Raw genomic sequence first — 23,803 nt, forward strand, 5'->3', positions numbered from 1 at the left:
ATAACCGACCAGAAATTTAATCTGGACAGCTCCCGCTGCTGAGTACTGTTGCAACGCTTAACTTGTAAATAAAAACGTGTCGATGCCCAAAACTCCCCTCCGACACACGCGACTGCTGCAACTAAATGTGCGAGCACAGACAACGGAGGTAGTGTAATCCTAAAGCCGTCGCGGGCCTCTTTAATCCATTTAGAGCCACTCCCTGCCCCTTCAACTCACTCCTGCAGCTTTCTTTTTTCTCTCCTTGTGGCGCTTTTCCGTGTTTCTCTTCTTCAGTTTTTCCCATATGTGTCTTTTGCCCGCAGCAAATGCCTGATGCACAAAAATAAGTGCTGCTGCCCCCACCGGCTCAAATTAAAGACCGTATTTCTCCTAATAAGGAGAAATGTGCCAAACCCGCAAGTTACGGGGGTAGAAACCCGAAGAGCCTGTTCAGCTTTGCAAACTTCTGACATCGATACAATTAGTAAAGCTGGTAAACCCGTCGCACAGACAATTCTTAAGTAGGACATTTATCTGCACCGAGCTGTTTCAGTATTTTTCTCGGACTCGCGAGACCACGACCTAAAGAGGGAACAAAGTGATTCAGCCAAGATTAGCGAGTTTGAGGTCACCCTAAGGGTCATTGGCGAAGCCGGGATAGATGGATAGTGGGCGGGGTGTGAAGCAACGAAATCGGATGAGATCACACGGTGAGTCGACAGAGTACGAGCTGTGCTCCAGGAGGCGGGATTCACCTCGGTACAGTCAACTGCAGATACTCTGCTCTCCGAAATCTGAAAACCTAGATTGTCTCAAACAGGTCAGTTTCTTCTTCGTTTAGTTGTTTCACTATTGCTTGATTGGCGGTGTAGGTAGGACGTAATGAAAGACTGAAGTAGATCCCTTCCCCCAGCGAACCGACTGAGCTAGAAAAAATGTCAGCCATGATCGGGGTGAGTTGGCACTTATGACTATAGCAGCTGGTGCAGTGAACCGCTCGTACCCATCAGCCCCGGCGTGGCTGCACCTGTTGCACCACGATAGATACCAGCCTTCCCCACCCCCCGCTGGGTGAAACTGAGTTGTAATAATTCGAAGCCTCTAGTGTGTAAAGTTTTTTTTTTTTTTTTTGTCTCCGGATTAATACCACTAGTTATTCGGAGACTAGTAGAAGGGGTTCCTTTACTCACTTTACCAATTCTCTACCCTTTCCACTCCACATACATACAGTCGTGTTGGGGGTTCTAATTAAACCCCGTCCTTAATTTGCTGGGGTAGCAATCAGTATGAGAAACAAAGGACGGATATAGCGCTTTATTCCACCAGGAGGCGCCCTCCACATTCTGCACTGCCTCTGACATGCGGGCTCAACAGGTGACTGAGTGGGTTCCTCGCTCCCTGAGATGAGCCGGAGACAGACCCTCATGGGTTAATGCTGTCCCTGTTTCCTGTGTTCCTCTGTTAAGGTGTACTCCCGGCTTCCACCCGTGTGTGTGTGTGTGTGTGTGTGTGTGTGTATATATATATATATATATATATATATATATATATATATATATATACATACACCCCCCCCCCCCCCAACCCCTCCTCCTTCAGGCATGTGTGCAGCTCGCAGGGACCATGCTTGGGATAGCAACAGGTTCTCCACCTTGCATTCAGTGCTCGATGACAGTAGGGCTGTGAGAACCTGTTATCAGGCATTGCATTTTCCAGGATATTTTATGTTTGCAGCAGCCTCAACTTGGGCCCTTTTGGTTCCCACATCGTTCTGAATTTGCTTCATGCGCGCCTCTCACGCGTCCTTTCTACCTCAGCAACGTCTTTTTCACTCTCTCCTGCGTACTTCCGTTCACCTCCCCCACTTCATCACCCTCACACGTCCCACCCACTCACCTGTAAGCACTCTTCCTTTGGCGATGTCAATATTTGGACAGCTTAGTAGCACTTCCACGCACGCCTCCCGCAGACACGATATTACGAATGGCGCTCGCGTGCCCCTGGCTGTGCAGAGACGTGGATGACGGTACCGGCAACACAACCCCTTCAACCTGGACTCGCCCGACACCGGGAGGCGACTCGGATCACAGAATGAACTAAGCAAGAATCCAATTTGTGCCATGGAAAACGCAGAAACAACATCTGGACATAGCAACTTAGTAATTGCTAAGACATAGTTCAATGTTTTGATTGTAAATCTGCTAAGGATTTGAATGTAAGGGCCCGTTTTAAAGTGTGTTTATAATTACTACCCCATCTGAGTCCCGCCAGGGGCCACCGACTTAAATCCCTCGGTAGGTAGGAGAAACTCATTGTGGGTCATTCAAACGCTCAAAGAGTAAAGCCCCTGCCCCACGTCTCCTTGAACACTCGTTGAAGGCTGCTTGGATAGTGGATAACGTTTTGAGATCGGGGAGTGTTTTTGTGTGTTTTGTTTTGGCCCTCTGGGGCACTCGTATGCGCCCTGCGCGGTGTCGGCTGAGAGAGCTCACAGCGACGGTCCCCGGTCTGAAGAAAGACATGAGTGCATCGGAGAAGAGCAGCGTCTGTCTTTGTACCCCTGGGTGCCTGCCGTGCCCTCTCCCTGGAGATTAGTGGTGCGCCTTCTTTCACAAGCTTCCCTTGGCGTCAGGAGGCGCAGAAGGGCGCCTGGTGGTACACGTTGCTATTGATACCTTTTCACTCTAGAGTAGCAGAGACACGTTGCCCCGAGTCCCCTCTAGGTCACATCCCCAGGCCCCACTGTAAATGTAAAGCAATCTGACGTTCCACCGGGTCTAGCCGGGAGACGCACAGGATCTGTTCCAGCCAAGCTGCCAGTACCCAGAAACCAGACCTCCATCCGCCAGGCTGAGACTCTGAGATAGAAAGCTCCCTAGACAACGGGAGGCAGATTTTAACAGCCCCCAAGATACTGGCCTCACTCTGGGGCCAGGCAGTGAGGGGTCTAGCCTCTAGGCCTACATTTTGAAAGCACTATATGCCAACCAGTAAATTTAGTAATTTATTATCAAGCGCTTAGTAAAGATGGCAGAGAACATGCGCACTAGGAAAACTGAAAAAGTGGCAAACTCATGGGATAGTGCTTGACATCTCAAATGCAAATAATGCAGCTCTTTTTGGGGAATAGGTTTGTGTGAATGCATGTACCGCCCACCCTACTCAAGACTTGCCATACACCAATTCAGTCAGTACTTAGCGAAAGTCCCCACAACCCGGTCCCAAGGCTGCTCTGATGTAGCATGTGGGCTTCGTTGGCCAGCGAACACCAGGCTATACCAAGGACCCACCAGTTCTACGTGGCCACGGCATTTCCACATAAATAATGAGTTTGCTGCAGTTGCCTCATAACTTATCTCCTGCTTAATTTTGCGATTTATATATATAAAAAAAAAAAAAAAAAAACATAATCTAAAATAGACCAAAAGTTATTACGTTTGCACTGCCAGGCACTTTATAGTGATGAACTGGTCATGTTCTGTCGATTTCTGAAATCCAAACATTGAAGAGGTGATATTGTTGCCCATGTGGTGCAGGGCCTTTGTCTCCAGCAAGAAACAAATACCCTCAAGTCTTTAAATGTAAATCCAGCTAGGCCACTAGAATAATTCTTTGTTGTTGTTGTCTTTTTTTTTTTGTTGTTTGAATACTAACACAACTCGTGCTCACGCCAGACACTATTCAGGGCACCTGACCTTTTGAACAATCACACGAATGTGGTATCCTGTCTTGTGCCCTCACTACTCCTACTGAGATGTACATAATGAACATGAAACGTACTAAGCTGTTCTGCAGCCAGAGTTTCAGAGGAATGGTTGCAGCAGAATTGTAGTGTCATTGCACATTTTGATGCTGCATTATTTAGTCCACTTTATTGCATATTTTTGTCCTCCACTGCCGCATAATTCCTGAGCCTCTGGCTGCTCCAGAGAACACCACATATCTTGTTCCAATGTTCTCTATATCACATTCATAGTGTACATGTGTGACACAACCCTGTTAGCATCACGCACACTGCTCTGTTCAGTACTGTACTGTAATCGGTAAAGAACGTCCAAGTCAAGGGCGCGATTATAGCGCACCATACCACATATACCCTAGACATAACACAGATAAAAGTAACGTAAACTTAACACGTAGTCACATGAACAACGATGTATCATAACATACTGCAACTGATTTTGATGCTAACATAGCAAAGCTCCCAGAAGCCATGTATTCTAGGCAAGAAAATGAAATCTCTCGGCACATGCATATACACATACGGTCTTCCAAGAACTGACTGCGGCAAACCATTTCAGGCCTTAAAACTGACCATAACAAACTCTCTTCTACCCATACACAGCCAATAGCCAGCTTACACTACAAGTGATAGTCCTTCTAGGTGGCTGGAAGGATGGAAAGATGCCTAGATAGAGATTGTGCTGTGGTGCCATTACCATGGTGGTCGTTGCTCTGCAACGCAGAATAACCCATACTCCTGTTTGCCAAGTCTGAGGTGTTACTTCAGGTCGTAGTTAAGTGCTCTTCACTTTAACTGTGATTTGACTTTGCAATTGCCACTTGAAGCACATTCATCTGTTGTAGAATTTAGAGGTCCCTGTAGATTTTTCCTTTTATTAGGATGCAGATTAATTAGACTTTTGCTTTACTTTTGGAGTTGGAGCTTGGGCGGTGAGTGTTCAGCTCATGTGCACCTATGTATAGGTGTGCGCAGGGTTACTTCAGAGAGAATGCAGTGGGGGTGTTTGCCAGCTTGTTTAAGGTGATCAGATGGCACCGGGACTTTGCTTTGACATATCATTGTTATCAGGTGTGTTGGTCCAATTAATGGACCAAGACCAATGTGCACAGAATTAAATTTAATTAGAATGTAAAAGCTAAGTCCAGGAATGGTAAAAAATGGAGCCATCTGGCCACACTAAAAGTGTTTCCCTGCCAGTGCATGATCTCCATAGCCAGGTTTGGAGTGAAACCACGTGCAGCCATTGCTTACTTGGATCAGCCATCCCAGACATCGACTTCAAAGGTCCAAATACGTTTTAACAACGTGACTCCGTGCACCAGAAGAATCCATAACATAGACCTTGAGATGTACACGTTCCGATTAACAGTAAAGGGTGCTTACTGGCTCCTTCTAAGGTGCAACTGCCCATCAGTCCTGGCTTTTCAGCCAGCGACATTTTATAAATTGGGATTTTTTTTGCCCAGAACGCCACGCGCTGTTGACTAAATGGCGAGGCGTAGTTTGTCACAGGCATGGTGCCCGTTCGTTTGTGAAGCCTATCGCAGGTGCCGTTGTGTGCGATCTCTGATGTTTTAGAGTGCATTCCTAAATCGCGGCAGCTGGAGGATTTGTTTTAGGAAAGTTCTCAGTTTCCTCGACGCCTTCTGCTAGGCCGCGACCTCATCCTCACTGCTTGGGCTGTGTTGGGAACAGACAGCATCTTGGAGCCAGCGCGGTTGCCAAGGTGACCGCTTCTGCTGCCGAAAAAGAAACGGATGTTGTGGTGGTTAGAGGATCCAGGCACTGTCAAAAGGGAACTCGGTAGAATAGCGGCCTGACAAGGCTTGTCCCAGGCCTACGAGCATTTCAGTCAGTCACATTTCAAACTGATGTCCCTAAGAGACTGAGGGAACTTGGAGGCGACTGGCTCGTCACTGGAGCCTGTAGAGTTGAGCCAGTCACGTGTCAGGCTGGTGCCTGTAGAATGCCAGGATGGCTCTCAAGGGAAACCGTAGCCTCTTATAATAGAAAGCTGGACAGGGGAGAGTTTATAGGCTGGGATTTGGCTAGTCATTGAGGGATACTCCTATGGAGCAGCCAGGATGCATATATGTCACCTGGCACCGTGTTCTCTATGGAACTGCCAACGCGTCCCTTTATAATAATTTATTACACATCAGGACTCGTTTTAGGCCAATGAATCTTTTGACCCAGTTGAGAGACACCTTAGGACTAGATAGCTATCAATATGTCAAAATAATGTCATCAATATTTATTACAACAATGCATTTCACTTTAGTCCAAGACATTAATCAATTCAAAACACCACCATGACCTGGCAGTCACGTATAACCACACCAGTTTAGTAGAATTTTATGAGTTTTATTCCCTATTAGTTACAATTCTAAGAGCAAATGTGTTAATCTTAAAACTAAAAAGCAAAGTAGCATAGTCACAATATGGCAACTCTGATAGGATTTCATCAAAGCAAAAATCATGAACATCAGAACATAACACGGCTTGAACATAGATACATTTTAGCAGAATGTCATTAGCGCGTCAGTCGTTTGTCTATTTGCGTCAGTTTAGTGAACACCTGTCCTAACCACTGATTAGCATTGGCATGTTGGGCTTCATGCAAAATGATTTAGAACACCAATTTGGAAAACATCTAAACTATGGTCCCTGTCAAAAGTAAGCAGTTGGTACCTAGAAAGGAAAAGCAAACAGACAAATTACAATTTCATTGTCATAGTTACCCTCCAAGGTTTAGGTCTGCGCTCAGGTTCAGTCTTCGTCTTCAGGACATCAATCAAATCGCCATCAGTCAGAACTCTGCTCCGGGGCAAAGGGGCACTTCCCTCATAAGGAGGTAAAGTGTAAATGGGCGATCTAAGGAAGAGGATGGTTTTAATAAACCATAGCCAGTCACCAAACAGAGTGACAAAGTTTCTGGATAAAATCAATAGCATTCCCTACCTAATTCTGTTGGTCCTCTGTGTCATGGGTTTTGTATCCCTTTTTCGTTGTACATTCCCCTATTATTTCATTGGTCCGCGGTTATACCCCACTATCTTTACCCAGTAAAAAAAAACAGATTATGTCATTAATCTATCACCCCATATTAGTTTACAGACATTTTATTGGTCCATATGATTGACGTCTTCAGAGGTAGCACGTCCGGTATGATTTCATCCTTCTGTAATTCTTTGCACATCTTTTGGTCAGTAGTTCCATTGTCTTCACCGGCTTGAATGACCTTGTACATTACATTAATCTACACTGTTGCATTTTGTCTAAAGATTTCTACAAGCAATGTGAATTTTCATGAGAACGGATCTACTATGGTTACATTCAGCTTCTAGTTTGGAGAAAACAAGAGGTCATGTCCTTTTGCGAGTCGGCACACTGCACATTAGGAAAAATACATTTAATATGAGAGCCAGGCAGCTAAGCTTCGGCTCATGCTAACTTAAGGCCTACAAGATTTCTTTAGCATAATCATTAATTCGAATATTCATAGGCATTAGTAATTTTTATTAATCCACGTATTCATTGGCGGCCACTCCCCGTGGTCACATTTCAAGTGCACGTTTTAGCAAAACAAGTCAATACAATTTCTATATGGCATTACCTCACATTAATTCATAAACATTTCATGTTAATATAGATTCTTATAAGCAACGCTCTCTCAGCGCCAAAGCCTGTCGTAACTCTTTTGTGAATGCTGCTTTCCATGCTTCTTTTTTGTATTAGCCAGCACTTCCAATATTTAATTTCAAACAAGGCCCATGATTGTGTGCTGTCGATTAATAGGGCACGACTAGACACAAGATGGCAGTTAGCTGGGTGTCCACTCCCGTGACTGCAAGCCATCTGCAGCCATGTTGAGTAAAGACATGCTTCCGCCTGAACCCTCCACCCCCCAAGTTCCCCCTGCTTGTCTCTTGTTTCAGGGCTCGCCCCCGTCTTTTAGCCTTTGTCCTGGTATCTCACAAAACCTACTTTAAACATAATTCTCCCCAGCCACTTTTACAAAGTGAGATAGAACAGTCTTCATTACAATGGAAAAAATAATACTTCAAACTAAGGACAAGGGGAAAATAACATAATTACTTTTCCACTCACAAATCTTCTATTGTTAAACCTTGCACGTTAACCACCATAGCATCGTGAATATCTGAACATGTCTTTAACTACTTATATAATTATATCAATAAAGAAATTAGAGAGCACTCCTAATTCGGTATCATTTCTTTGGAGAATTGATCATCTTACCATTCGTGATTTTGAGGCAGGGTGTTGGACAAATATTCTTGTATTAAAATAAGTGGACGTCTTATTTGACTTTAAGGATTTGTTAATTCACAAATGTTATGATTTATTTTCTTATATATATATATATATATATATATATTCACAAAAAAAAAAGGTTACAGGGACGTTATAGTTAGGTTCTGAATTTACCCTCACAAAACCATAGACATTCAGCTCTTACAGTTAGTTATTTCAAGTAGCTATAACTCGTGCCCTAAGGTAAATATAACTCGCTCCCTCACCATGCAGTTTTCTCATCAGTAATTTTACTGCAGATGTTACAGTGATATCGTCAATGAGGTCATAGAAGATGTCATAAGTGATGTCATATCTGGGGTAATTAGCAGTGCATGGCGAGGACGTGAGTTATAGTTACCTTGGGGCATGAGGTATAGTTACTTGAAATAACTCTAACAGCTGAATTTCTGTGGTTTTGTATGTGTAAAATATGAACCTAACTATAGCGTCCTCATAACCTTTGTGTTTTTTTTTTCCAGTGAATTTCTAGTTTAAAATTTTTTTATTATTTTTTTTTACCTTAAGTAAAGTGCCCATCGCAATCCCTAGTGGGTGTGTAGGGGGGTTTGGACGCAGTGCCTGGCCTGGCATTGTGCAGCTCCCAACCGAGCTTGCTGCTCTTGCCCCCTCCTCCTCGCCAACTCTATTGTCCATGCCTCTGCTCTCTCATTACAGCCCTGTGTGGCTGTTCTGCCACTGCCCTTCCAACCTGCCCTGAACAAATTCGCTTGCTGCCCCCTCTACAGCCTCCCTGCCCTCTTATCAAAGTCCATTCACTAGCCCCCTCCCTTATGCCCTGCATGGTGCGAAATGCTGCCACTGCCCTCCATTAAGCTTGATGTCCCTGAACACTTCTCCTGAACACTTCTCCTGCCTTCTGTTGCCCAATTCTATGCCCCATCGTTGCCCTCCTGTTTAGCCTCAGTGCTAAGTTGGCACCCCCTTGCCCTCAATGGTCGGTTATATTGCCACAGCCTCTCTTGCCTGTCCTGCATGGTTGGTTTGTTGTCCCTGACCACCCTTACCCCTGCCCCCCCATGGTTTGTTGTGCTGCCACTGCCCCTCCCACCTGCCCAGCATGGTCAACTTTTTGCCTCTGCACCGGGCTTCACCTATCTGAGTCTGTGCCTCAGACATCTGCCTACCCACAGTGTTCTAATGAACAACTAGATTACTAGCATTCTGTATTTATTACAAAAGTGTGGCACACCTTGCATCATCTTGATGTAATCAAAACTGTAATAACTAAAGCATTTCCTTTAGAAATTATACAAATGAGAGGGTTTTATTACCATAGAAATTATGGTTGGTGCTCTAAAAAATGAAAATGAGGACATATTTTCTGAGTTAAGTGGCAACAAAGCACTTTTAAATTATTTGCTATCTCTATTTTTTTTTTTAATTCAGTTGATCACTTGATTATATGTTGCACTTAGGGGAGAGAAGGTGGTGTTATGGCCAGAGCTGCAGACTTCGCAACTGGGGAACCAGATTTGAGTTTCGGTGTCAGCTCGACATCCTTTAATTCTGGGTAAATCACTTTAATCTCCCCATGCCTAAAATCAAAATGATTGTGTAATGTAACTCATGCTCATGTAAAGCACTACAATAACTTCAGGTCAAGTGTGCGCCATATAAAACTACAAACAAAATAGATTAAGCATTTTGCACATTTCTGTCATTGGGCTACATTTGGGTGATATTTGTGATCTTTTTTTTCTCTGGTGATCATCTTGGGTGACTTATTTGTTATGAGGCTCTGTTAGAAATGGTGTCTCTAGTTGGCAGTCGGTTTGGACCCTGTCCAAGTAGGGACCCTCACTCTAGTCCGGATGAGGGAGATACACAGCTCAGATAACCCCTGCTCACACCCTTGGTAGCTTGGCACAAGCAGTCAAGCTTATCTCAGAAGCAATGTGTAAAACATTTGCACATAACACACAGCAATACAGCAAAAACACTACAAAAGGACACCACACCAGTTATAGAACACCAAAATGAGAAAAATCCAATATACAGTAATAGTAATATGAATTTTGCAAGAATTAATTAAAAATACAGTTCTTTGAAGTCAGTAGCTCTGCCTGGGGCCATCGTGGTGTTGTGAACAACAAATACAACAGTTCAGGTCGGCCGCGGGCCCGCTATGGTGTTGGGAAGACCCGCAAACAGTACCTTGGAAATGTAGGGCGTTGTGATTCTTGCAATAAGATCTGGGGTGCTTCGTCTCAGGTGTTGGTTCCGGAGGTTTTTGCAGGGGTCGTCGGGCCCTTGAAGTCTCATGTGTTGCAGATTGAACTCCTGGCTGGTGTGGATGGCGTCGGGGCTGTGGTGCGAAGCGGAATTATTCAATATGCGGTGTCCACAGGTCACGGTGCAGGCGGTGGCTTAGTGACCGCGTCCTGCGTCGTCAGCAAGACCAGGGCTGTGGTGTGAAGTAGGGCGGTGCGATGTGAAATGCGGTGTCTCCAGGTCACGGAGCAGGCAGCGGCATTGTTGTTGCTGAAGCTCTGTCAACGGAAGGCCCAAGGTGGTGGTGCAGAGCGGGCTCCTTGTGGCTCCCATGGGTCGTGGTGCAGACAGGGGCGTCTGTTGATGACACTGGGGGTCGATGACGGTGGACTGGGGCTGCGGTGTGGTACGGGGAGGTGGTTCGTGTACCTCATCTGTGTCTTCCGGCCACAGTGCAGGCAGCAGCTTCTGTATCAGCGTGGAGCGTCATTGTTGTGGATGTCAAGGCTGCAGTGTGAGCAAGGCGATATGGAGTGCGGGGCTCATAGGTCACAGTGCAAGCAGCAGCTCGATAATGGTATGCGGGGGTGGTGAGACGAGGGTTGTGGTGCGGGCATCGTTGACTGCGTCTCAGTGGTTTTTCTTCTGTTGCAGCACAAAACACACAGTTCCCAGTGCAGTAGGCAGATGAAGGTGAAGTTTTTGATATCCCTGGGACTTCCAACAGGAGGCAAGTTCTACTCCAAGCCCTTGGAGAAACCTCACAAGCAGGATGCACAGTAAAGTCCAGTCATTTCCCTCTTTAAGGCAGAAGCAGTAACTGCAGGCCAACACAGCAAAGCATACACAGCAAAGGGGCAGTACTCCTCCTCTAGCTCTTCTCCTTGGCAGAAGTTCTTCTTAATCCAGAAGTGTTCTCCAAGTCTCTGGTTTTAGGTCCACTACTTGTACCCAGTTCTGCCTCTGAAGTAGGCAAACTTCAAAGGAAAGTCTGTTGTTAAGATTCTGCCTTGCCTGGGCCTGGCCCCAGACACACTCCAGGGGGTCGGAGACTGCATTGTGTGAAGGCAGGCACAGCCCTTTCAGGTGTAAGTGACCACTCCTCCCTCTACTCTAGCCCAGATGGCCCACCAGGATATGCAGGCTACACCCCAGCTCCCTTTGTGCCACTGTCGAGTGGAGATTCACAAACAGTCCAATTGTCAGCCTGACCAATACGTGGAATACACAAGCAGATAGAGGCATAGAATAATTAAGCAAGAAAATGCCCACTTTCTAAAAGTGGCGTTTTCAAACTGACAATCTAAAAACCAACTTTACCTAAAGATGTATTTTTAAATTGTGAGTTCGGAGACCCCAAACTCCATTATTCTATCTGCTCCCAATGGGGAATCTGCACTTAACATATATTGAAAGGCAGTTCCATGTTAACCTGTGTGAGACATGGGCCTTGCAATAGTGAAAACCGAATTTGGCAGTATTTCACAGCCAGGACTTGTAAAAAAACACCAGTACATGTCCTACCTTTTAACATACACTGTACCCTGCCCATGGGGCTACATAGGGCTTACCTTAGGGGTGTCTTACATGTACAAAAAGGGAAGGTTTGGGCCTGGCAAGTGGGTACACTTGCCAGGTCGAATTGGCGGTTTAAAACTGCACACATAGACACTGCAGAGGCAGGTCCGAGACATGTTCACAGGGCTGCTCATGTGGGTGGCACAATCAGTGCTGCAGGCCCACTAGTAGCATTTGATTTACTGGCTCTAGGCATACATAGTGCACTTTACTAGGGACATATGAGGAAATCAAATATGCATTCATGGATAAACCAATCACCAATACAATTTACATAGGGAGCACTTGCACTTTAGCACTGATCAGCAGTGGGAAAGTGTGCAGAAACAAACCAGCAAATACAGACCAGGAACAATAGGAGGAAGAGGGCATGTCAGAATGTTTTAATGAAATAAAACAGGAAGCTATTTCAGAACTCACTTAAAACAAGTCCTAATTTTTCTCTCTACAGCACTAACCATAATTTATGTGACAAAATTAACCCCCTCATTTTGTTCCATTCTAAATAAAATGTTTTAAGTTTTACCAATCTGATTCAATCAGGGTGAATTTTGTCACAAGTAAGACTATTTGCTCTCAAGTTGTTCTTTAGGACACTGGGAGACTGCAGCAGAACACAAGGGAATCAACTGATGGGCTGCTCCTGTTGGTAGTACATGTTTCACTGAGAATGTCAGTCTTCATTCTCATATATAGTAAATATAGTGTGAATTTACGGAAAATATGCTCTCATTTTAGTTTCTGGAGCACCTTCCATGACCTCTATAGGAAAATCATGAAAAAAAGTTTTCCCTCAAACATGATTAATGAAATCCCAGCAGAAGGGTTTTTCAGAGGGTAAAAACACCTTAGAACACATAGTATGACACCATTAACAAAGGATTAACATTGTAATTAAACTTTTATCACTTTTTATATGTTTTCCTTTTTGTGACCCTCAAAACCTGCCATTTACTACAGTCCATGTCAATGGGGTGCTATCGTGTATATAGGTCTAAAGATGGCTGCCAATCAGATCTCACCATGAGATGTGTGCTGAGACTCCACCCAGATATACAAATTTATTTTTCCTTCAATATTTAGAAAAACTACTGAATGGCTTTACCCCCAAATAACAACAAAAAGGGGGTTTCTGGACCAAAATCTACCTTTCTGCTAAGTTTGGTGCAATTCCGTTCAGGCTGTAGTTGTGTTTCCAAAATCCCTATGGAAATTGCCTCGGGGGATTGTGTGGTGTTTTTTTTTTTGGGGGGACCTCTTCTTCTTTTTCTTACTCCCCTCTAGGCAATTCATCCCAAAACTTTCAAAGCCGCAGGCAAATCAAAAAACTGCTTTTCCTAAGGAAACCTGGTCCTAACTATAACCACCTACTGGCCAGGGTATATAACCTACTGGTGGTCGACAGAAGGTAGTTATAGTTGGGACCTAGTTTCCATAGGGAAAACATATTTTGCTTTGCCAATAACTACAGCCATTTGTGAAATCCTGATGAAATTTGCAAAACAAGTTTCCCACTCACTTCAGATGCAATGTGGAAAGTTTGGCATAAAGATAGCTCTTGGTCCAGAAAGTGTTCTTTTATGATATAGTGTAAATCCATTCAGTAGTTTTGGAGTTATTAAAGGAAAGACAATTGTATATCTAGGGATGCAGATTCTCCACAGGTTCAACAGTGATGGATCCACATGTCAAAGCAAGGCCATGATTGGCTGGCCACAACCTGAGAGAAAAGTTGCGGCTATCATTTTGCTTATCTTGGGGGTTGGGGAGAAGAATAAAAATGATGACCTAAGGGGGTCAGCATAGAGGTATCCTGGCCCTATAGGACAAATGGAGGGGTCGGGCAAAAATTTGCCTAAATATTATTATTATTATTATTATTATTATTATTATTATTTTGGCCGATCTGCAGATCCACTGCGGGTCTCACTGCGGCCCTGGTGTAAATTTGTGACAGATCTGTGGACCCAGAGCCCAAAAGAAAAAATAAATAAATATATCCATTCACCAACTGTGTATGGCGTTTCACTGGGGGTTGGCTGTAGGGGTTTGGCTGCAGGCCAGGCCCTGTGGACAAGCACCCATCGACCGCCCCCCACCCCCCCCCCCCCCCAGCACTCCCAAGACCTCTGCAACTCCCTCTCCAACTACTTTCACTGCAAAAGTGCAGACCTACACGACAGCTTCACAACACCCTCATCATCAACATCCACCACCGACACAACCACCACCACAACACCCTACCGCACCAACAGACTAAACACCTGGACCCCCACCAACGAGGAAGAAATTGGCAAAACCATGAACTCCATCCACTCAGGCTCCCCAACAGACCTGTGCCCCCACCACATTTTCAACAAGGCCAGCCAAATCATCGCTCCCCAGCTCTGCGCCGTCATCAACAGCTCCTTCGACACCGCAACCTTCCCAGGCATTTGGAAGCATGCCGAAGTCAACGTTCTTCTCAAAAAACCCAAAGCAGACACAGAAGGCCTCACAAAACTAGTCCCATTTCTCTTCTCCCCTTCCCCGTAAAGGTCGCAGAGAAGATTGTCAATGCATAACTCTCAGTTCCTTGAAGAAAACAACATACTCAGCACCTCCCAATCTGGATTCCGCAAGAACCACAGTACTGATACCGCCCTCATCGCCTACACAGACGACATCAGGACCAGAGTGGACAAGGGCGACACCGCCAACCTCATCCTCCTAGACCTCTCAGCTTTTGACACCGTATTCCACCAAACCCTTCGCGCACTCCTGTTCGATGCCGGAATTCGCCACAAGGCCCTCAACTGGCTCACCTCCTTCCTCTCCGAAAGAACCCAAAGAGTTTGCCTCCCTCCTTTCCAGTCTACAGCCACCAAGATCATCTGTGGGGTCCCCCAAGGATCAGCCCCACCCTCTTCAACATCTACATGGCTCCTCTCGCCAACATCCTCCGACCCCACGGCATCACCATCGTTTCTTACGCTGACCACACTCAGTTCATCTCCCTTACCAAGAACACAGCCACCCCCAAGAATAACCTGCACACCGGACTCCTCGACACCGCCAAATGGATGACAACAAGCCACCTCAAATTGAACTCAAACAAAACAGAGATCATCATCTTCGGGCCCCAACAAGACAGAATGGAACGACTCCTGGTGGCTTACCACCCACGCACGCAACCTTGGCATCATACTGGACACATCCCTCTCCATGACCCAGCAAATCCACCCCATATCATCCTCCTGTTTCAACACCCTTTGCATGCTACCCAAGACTTTTAAATGGATACCCCTAGAAACAAGAACAGTCACCCACTCCCTCATCAGCAGCAGGCTGGATTACGGCAACGCCCTCTACGCTGGGACCACAGCCAAAACTCCAGCAAATCCAGAACGCAGCCACACGACTCATCTTCAACCTCCCTCTCCACGAACACATATCCACCCACCTCCGATCCCTACACTGGTTGCCCATCAACAAAAGGCTCATTTTCAAAGTCTTCGTCCACGCTCACAAGGCCCTCCATGACACCATACTGGCCTACCTCAACGAATGAGTAAACTTCCACATACCTACTTGCCAGCTCCACTCCGCCGCCCTCGCCGCAGTCCCCCCGCATCCCACGCACCACCTCCGGCGGCAGATTCTTCTCCCACCTCGCTGCCAAGACCTGGAACTCCCTCCCCACCAACCTACGCAAGACCTAATAACCTTCAGAAAGCACCTAAAAACATGGCTTTTCGAGCAGTAACCAGTGCCTTGAGACCATACCGGGCGAGTAGTGCGCTCAAGAAATTATTTGATTGGCCAAAGGCTGTGCATGGCAGGGGTTGGTTGATGCAGAGGGTTGGCCACAAGGCCTGTCCTCAAGCCAGGCCCTGTGTGGCAATCCCTTTGGCTGTGCGCGGCGTGGGTTTTTGCTGCATGCTTGGGTTGGACTCCTCCTCCTCCACTGCATTAAAAAAAAATATAAGTTGCATTAAAGCTTTAAAGGTTAGCTGAATGCAAGGGAGTTGGACGCAGGGCTTGGTCACAGGCCAAGCTCTTCACCCAATCTCCTGCTGCATTAAAAAATAAAAACACTATAGTTAGCTATTTGCAGTTACTGGGGTATTATATTTAGGAATTAGCATTTAAAAAATCTTAGAAATTCACTAAAAAAAAAAACCAACGTTTACAGGGACATTATAGTTAGGTTCAGAAGTTACACACATAAAACCATAGAAATTCATCTGTTATAGTTAGTTATTTTAATATTTCAAGTAACTATAATTTGTGCCCTAAGGTAACTATAACTCACGCCCTCGCCATACATAGCTAATTATCCCCAAATATTACATCATTCATGACGTCTTCTATAGCATCATTGATATTACCACTGCAACATTTGCAATACAATTACTGATGAGAAAACTGTGCATTGTGGGGTTGCTTATAGTTATCTTAGGGCACGAGTTAGTGACTTGAAATAACTCTAACTATAACCGCTGAATTTTTATGGTTTTGTGCGTGTAAATTCTGACTCTAACTAGAACATCCCTGTAACCTTTTATTTTTTTGTGTATAAATATATATATATATATCTCACTCTCTCTTCTCTTTTGCATAATTTATGAATCACTTTAACTCTGAAAGGGTTTTATTTTGAGATATGTATTCACTGGAAAACAAATGTCAAAATACTTGAGGAAGGTTGTGGGGTTTATATTTACACTTTAAAAAAAAAAAAACTTAAAAACTCACTGAAAAAGCCCTGCTGTCTTAAAAACCACAAAATTGGCCAGTTACATGTAAGTGACATAAGTATAAATTGCCGCGCCATAGACATCAGATGTCATATGTAAGGCCATAAGCTGCACATCACAGCAGTACACTATATTTGTCATTTATGTATAACTAGCACTTTCTGTGTTTTTTTTTTTTTTTTTTTTTTTAAATGGTAATGCTGTTTCAGTGAATTTATGAGGTTATTTTAGCACAAGTTTAAATTCTACTACTTCCTTTTGCTATATCTCCATTTTGACCTTTTGGTTTATTTTCAGTGAATTTCCTGGTTTCTTTTACCTTAAAGCGCTCCCGTATCATAATTACTTTGTACCCCCCCCCCCCCACCTCATTTTTTCTTGGCCCCACAGGAGTCCCATGGGAACACATTTTGGGGAGGTTGCTGGCTATTGCCCTGGACAGCCAACCAGGCCTAAGGGGGTCAGGATAGCTATACCCTGGCCTCTTACGATTTTTCTTGTTTTTAAGGACTCTGGGACAGAATCCTAAAATGACAACGCAACATTTAGTTTCATGTTGAGACTGCCAAACGCATCATGTGGTCCTAGTGGACCCACCAATCACATTGCACGTTTTGCCATTTTTCCCTGCAGGAATCCTGCAGCAACAGAGATCTTTAGATTGTAAACCTTTCTTTCTATAAAATGGCTTAACAGAATTGCACCAAATCACAAAAAGCACACTTTATGGATAATTATCTAGCACTCTGCCATATTTTCTGTACTTCTGGTCAGCGCTTTTTTTTTTTTTTCTTTCTCTGTATTGTTGTCTAATTTCTCTATGGAAAATACCTTGAGGGAATGTTTTAGCCGCCCCCCCCTCATTTTTCTCAGCCCCCAATTGACAAAAAAATTTCCCAGGAATGAGCGGAGGTGGATTAACTTTGTGACCGTTTGTCCAATTGTGACAAAATGTTATCAAGACAAAAATCGCTGTTTCTGTGGAATTTCTGACTCCTGTATATGCACAGTAGCTTGGATCCGCCACTTTGTGATATATATGATTTTGTAATAAATGCAACTTTTCTGATATGAGTAATCTAACTCGCATCCAAAGTTTACCAAGAGAGGATGGATTAATTAATGGAAAAAGAGTGATGGTGTCTATCTATGGTGGATAGAAGGGCCCCATATTCGGCTTCGGTTTAACATGCTTCTCAACAATATATAGGATAAAGTACCCACTGCCATACTTGATAAGGATATTGCAAGTCGCCAAGAAGTCCGCTAAACAGAGAAATTAGGATGAAGGCAGAGTTCGAGGACACATGGTCACACCAGCATCCATCACACAAACAGCTTAAATCCTTGATGTTATGCTCTTTCATATGAAAGAGATAGTATTATTAGCAGACATTAAAAAAATAAAAGTAGAATGTATAGCTTGGAATGAAACGCACCATAAAGCAGTTAGTAAGTTGTTGCAGAAAGATATTAGAATCCGCTTAATGCTTGTTAAATGGAATAAATGGTGTCGCTCAGAATACTCCTAATTACCTGTATCATGGAAAAACATACATGTTGCCATAGACCACTCCTTTCTGCTGATCACTTAAAAATAATATGGTAGAAGAAAAAGACAGTTTAAAACCCAGCTGTATTTATGTTCTCTGACTTGCCTTTAACCTAGACTGGGTGCTCTGGCTGAAGCAATTATGACATCAGTACTCAACTGTAATAACTTAATACAGTCCAGCAGCTGTGTTATTTCTTTATTGCGTGTGATGCCTGTCATACAGAAATTAGAAACCTACTTTTATACAAGGATTGCAGGCTCTCATATATTTATAAAACGATAAACTGCACCATTACCTTGTTTGTTCAATCAATGAATATATTCAGCCGAGCCTGAAGGTTTTATACTCAGTTGAAAAATGTTTCCTCTCTTCAGTCAATTGTATGTGCCTCCAGACTACAAATTACCTTCAGTCGAGCACAGGTAAAGCTGAGATACTGCTGTTTGGTAAAGCCCAACTGGTCTGGGACTCTGACTGTTGGCCTCCCGAATTAGACGCAGCTCCAATTCCCAAATAAACTGTTAAAAACCTAGGAGTCTACCATGACCCTGCGAATTCGATGAAAGACCATGTTATGTCAATAACCGGCACCTGCTTTCAAATGATGATGATTTGCGCGTGTTAACAAGTTCTCTAAAATAACATGTGGCAAAAGGGACAGCTTGCAGATTTTCTGCTATTTAGCATTGAATTTTAAACCATTGCTGTCCCATATTCATTGCCTCTTTTTCTTGTAATTTCTTTGTGATTCATTTTTAACTTAGCTTTTCGGCTGAATTTCCAAAGCGATTAATTAGAATTCAGTCGTATTTTGTATTCACAAACCATATAAACATTGAATCTTCGTTCTCATATGCCAGTTGCCTTGTCAGTTAGTCATAACACCAAATATGATGATTTTTAGTGTGTTTTTAAATTTTATTACATGGTGGATACATTTTCTATTTTTTCCCTGCCTCATTTGCATAATTGCCTCTGTTTTAAATCTGTATCATTGCTGCAGTTACAGACTTTGTTCTCTTCCGTTTTACTCTTTTTCTTTCTTTGTCGTTTTTTTTTTTCCCTTTCTCACCTATTTTGTTAACTTTATTTTTGCTTCTCTCATGTTGCATATTTAGTGGTATTCTCTCTACTTTGTTTTCACATATTTCTGTGCCTTTTCATTGCCCCCTTTGCTTTTTTTTTTTTTTTGTTTGTCCTATCTCACTACCTTTGGTCTCCTTTTTATTAATTTCTTTGCTACCATTTTGCCTTTCTAGTTTGCTGCTCTTACTCGTCACCTCTTTATTTGTCCCTTCACCACCTCCTGGATCACTTTCTGTTTCGCCTTTGTTTCCACTGTTTATTTTCCTTGACACTTTTCTTTGCTTTCACATTGCTCGGCTCACTGGTATTTTTCTTTGTATGTGCTTATTTTGAGTGCTTTGTCCTGTTCTTTGTTTAAATTGCTCAGCGCTCCTGTTCTTTAGCCTGCTTGTCACACCAATGTACTTTGCCCAACAGTTTGTGTTCTTGTTCCTTTTCCCCTTATTTATTTTTCTGTGTGCCTCATTAACATGTCTTCTATTTGTCACCTGTTTATTCTTCTTTTATGTTCCTCTTTCTTGTCACGTGTTTTTGTTTTCTTTGCTTGATATTTGTTCTTTTTTCATTTTCACGACTATCTTCTTGTCTTTTGATTTTTGTTATCTGCTTATCTCTGTTCCTCGTGGGTCTTCCATTTCCATAGTCTTCATTGTCACTGTTCCTCACATTTTCATTCAGTTTCGAAAACTTTCTTTCAATGTTCTTATCGTCCTTACCTGTTTGTCTATTTTTACTTCCATCCTTGTCAATTGAGTTATCTGTTCTTTGTTTCCACATTTGTACTTTCTACCACCGCTTTATAGTATTTTCCATTTCCTCTCACTGATTTCATTTTAATTCATACTTTCCATTGTCGCATCTTAACTACATTTACCTTTGTCTCTCTTCCTTGTGGCCATGTTGCTCTCTTCTTTAAGTCCTAGTCTTCCACTATTTTTCTTTGAGTATTTTTTATCATTGTCTCCTGTTTTTCTTTATTTCCCTTTTCTCTACCATCTTTTTGAACTGTTTAAGTCCTCTCTCCCTTCTTCGCCTGTACTTTCTTTTTTTTTTTTTTTGGGTTGCTCTATATTTATTAGTGCATTTCTTTTCTGTTTTCTTTGTTCTACCTTCTATTGTTACGCTTATGTTCTAATTTTCATTTTTGCTTTCTTATATTTTTGAAGTTTTATCCTTGTTTATTTTTGCATCATTAGTTCCTTTGTTACTTTCCACCTTCTTTTGTTCTCTTTTTTTTCTTCCCTGTGTGCTTTATTGCCTCTGTTTTACTTGGCCTCTGTGTACCTTGGTCATAGCTGCTTGGCATTTTTGTTATAGTTTTATTTGTTCACTGTCACCTTTTTGTCCCATTTTATTTATGCTGGTGTGTTCTATTTTGTTTTTCATTTCCTCTGTGTTCTCCCTTCGCTTAATGTACACCACGCCCTGTTTTCTTTGTTCCTAATTTGCCCTTTGTTTATCATTGCCCCTTTTATGCTGCTTACCCAGTGGCACTTTATTCCTTCTTTTTTTTTTTTCTAGGTTCCTCGTCAACATCGTCATTATTTTATTACTATTTTGTACTTTTCTTTCAAATTGTCACTTCTTCTTGTTGTTTTCACCTGTTTTATTCTTTCCTGTTACCTGCTCGTTCTCAAAAGTCCGGTGCATCTTTCTTAGACAGTGATGTTGTTTATATTGTATGTGCTAGTGATACAGCAACAGAGTTGAATTTCTCTGCGTATATTTTACATTGGTTTCTTGCTTTTTTCCCCCCTTCCCAGTATCATCTTCTCTCGTGCCATGACCCTGAACAAGCGGGAGCGGCCCGAGGTGCTGCCGCCTCTCCACCGGGGCAGCCTGCCCGTAGACCCCCGGCGCCGGGGCAGCATGCCCCTGCCCTACAAGCACCAGCTGCGGCGGGCGCAGGCCGTGGACGAGCTCGACTGGCCCCACGTGGGCAGTCCCCACTCGGGCTCCTCAGACTCCGTGCTTTCGTCGGACAGCCTCCCTGGCGGAGGGCTGCTGAAGGTCATGCTCCTGGGGGAGAGCGGCGTAGGCAAGACGGCCCTGGCCGGCATCTTTGCCGGGCTGGAGGAGAGCCAGCCCCAGGTGCTGCAGAGTGCAGGTGAGCGGAGTGGGGCGTGGTTTGTTTCCGTTGTCGGGGAGGGTCACCGCTGTTACAGCTGCTGCGTGTTTGTTGCTGCTGGGGGTGAAAGTGCCCCATGTCCAAGTTTGGCTACAATAGTCTCCTCATGCGATACATTTATTAGCTGTGTTTTTCTGGGTTATTTCATAGAGCCTTACTTAATTACGTTGTCCACGCTTTGCAAGGCGGCATTGAGGGGTGTACCTATTTGTAGAGACCATTCGCCCTCCTAGCGCCTTGTTGTCCCTGTAATAAAAAATGTCTGGTGTGTCATCTGGTGGACTGAGGAGTATTCGCGAGTGGCCCTCGAATCCCTCCATATTGGTCCATTTCATGTATTTGTAATTATAATTGCATTTATATAGCACTAACTACCCCTGCCGAGACATTGAAGCGCTTCACGGTGAGTAACACACTACTACGAACTAAAGGTTGGTGGTTAATCCAGTGGTTAAACGTTGATTATTGCGATTAGTCTTGTGCTCTTAAGAAAAAAAAACATTGCATGTATGTATCTCAGTTACTTTTTGATAGATATATTAGTACCAGCTTGGTGTGATCATTAATGGGTTGCAAGTGAGTGGTAGGTGAGATAGATAAACTGCCGGAGATTAGGTAATGTTAGGTTACAGGGATAGGGTTTTACTGAGGAGAGGTTGTGATCTATGAAATGAGGTGTCTGCCTTTTGCAGAATTACAATTAAAATAAGGCAAATGGGCATGAGATTGAGAGAATCCAATACTCAGAAATAGAAGGCATGCTGAGCATGGATGATAAGGAGAGGGTCACTGAAGAAAGAAAGGAGAGGAATCCAACTTAAAGCAATCAAGTGGAGTTAAGTCAAGTTAAGTTTTTTTCATGCAGGGTTTTAAGAGTATAGTGGAAGGCCCCTTTCTGAGACAGCAAGCATGTAAGCTGTGGAAAACAGTCTAAGGTTGTAAGTATTGGTTTAATTTATAATTATTAAATAATTTTATGTAATTTACATACTGTATTTACCCATTAAGCATTTTACTTATGATTACAACATGTTTATCATTTTAATACTGATAAAATAGCAGATCTTTAAAAACATATTATAAAGCACTCCCACAAGAAAGTATACAGCAATTATATATTAAGGAATCAATTTATCTTACAGTAATTAGATTCTCTTGTTTAAAAAAGTATTTGTTTATTGAAGAACAACTGAGCATGTCGGACAGGTAAGTAAATGGCTTTACACCTTATCACCTCAGAAATGTAACTTAAATACCCTATCACTTCAGATCTAATAAATCCACCAACACATCTCTGATATTCCGTAATTGAAGAGATTTCTGTAGTAGTGAACCGAAGTTAGGGTAGGGTGTATGCAAAGGGAAAGGAAAGAGACATAACCACAACAAAGAGAAGATAATGCCAAAAATACATTGACACGCAGCCCCAGACTCTGAGCATTACCATGACTAAGGTCATAATATTCCAGACAACTTCAGTATAACTGGATGCCAAAGTCCTAGGTGAGGGCCTCTACCATGTTTTCGGGTTATTGTTGTTCTTCTTCAGCTCCAAGAACTTCCAGGATGACTCCGGTTGAGAGGAGAGGTGTTAAGCACATCCTCAGTTTGATAGGGAGCAAAAGAGCTTCCTCTGTTCTTTAACCGATCGGTCCTCCTTCTTCTTCTTCTTCTTCTTCTTCTTCTTCTTCTTTTTATTATTATTTTTTTTTTTTTACCCCTCCGTAGATCTTTTTCTGGACCGCATTGAGTGGTACAGTTCTGCGAGAAGGAAGGTTTTACAATTGATAAGTCGAGCCGTCTTTCCTAGCCATGACGTACTGAGTAATTCTTGGGTGTGGTATCTGCAATGATTACGTCTACTCCTGTTTCTATACTTGTTGGCCTCTTGCAGGGATTTTCATGGTTTTCACAACTTAAGTATTGTCCGCACCAGTTGCGTTTGAACTAGGGGGCAGCACCCAACTGATCCTATCCAATTGATCCTAAACTAAGATGGCCCCTCGAATTCTTTATATGGTCCCTAAAAGGTCTATGCTCATTCTCCCATTCAGCCTGAGCACCTTGCTGCCCAAGGCCATCGCCTCCTTTTACTGTCTTACATTAAAGTAAACCTACAGAGGGGTGACTTAATTCCTGATCCTCTGCATTGTTTCTGCATCTTTTTTTTTTTTTTTACAATTAAACAGCAGAGTCTTTTGGTAGCAGGGGTGGGGAGGCAAACACGAAAGCCATCTCAAAATTAATTCTTCCAGCAGCTCCAGCTGAGTGCTCCTTTCATCGTCACTGTACTCAGTACACAGGGGGATGTCACGTGGCTGATGCTTTCTAGGCAGGCAGGACATTCTGACATCACAAAAAATGATTACTGGTTCTGCCTTCAGTTCTTTGTCCCTCTTGAGGTCACTTGTGGCTCAACATCTATGCAGCAAAGGAGGGT

General features: G+C 43.4%; 1 protein-coding gene across 4 annotated transcripts in view; it reads left to right on the forward strand.

The window, feature by feature from the left end:
* Positions 1 to 23,803, forward strand: part of REM2 (RRAD and GEM like GTPase 2) — a 388,579-nt gene that overhangs the window by 187,039 nt on the left and 177,737 nt on the right. For 3 of the 4 annotated variants that reach the window (XM_069238241.1, XM_069238239.1, XM_069238238.1), the window contains one exon: positions 20,999 to 21,342. In XM_069238241.1, the coding sequence (XP_069094342.1) occupies positions 21,018 to 21,342 (325 nt within the window). In that variant the 5' untranslated portion in view covers positions 20,999 to 21,017. Of the gene's footprint in view, positions 1 to 691; positions 803 to 20,998; positions 21,343 to 23,803 lie in introns of those variants that run through there. The other variant, XM_069238240.1, reaches the window with a different exon arrangement.

This window comes from Pleurodeles waltl, chromosome 6, assembly GCF_031143425.1.
Source record: "Pleurodeles waltl isolate 20211129_DDA chromosome 6, aPleWal1.hap1.20221129, whole genome shotgun sequence".
Classification (NCBI taxonomy): Eukaryota; Metazoa; Chordata; class Amphibia; order Caudata; family Salamandridae; genus Pleurodeles; species Pleurodeles waltl.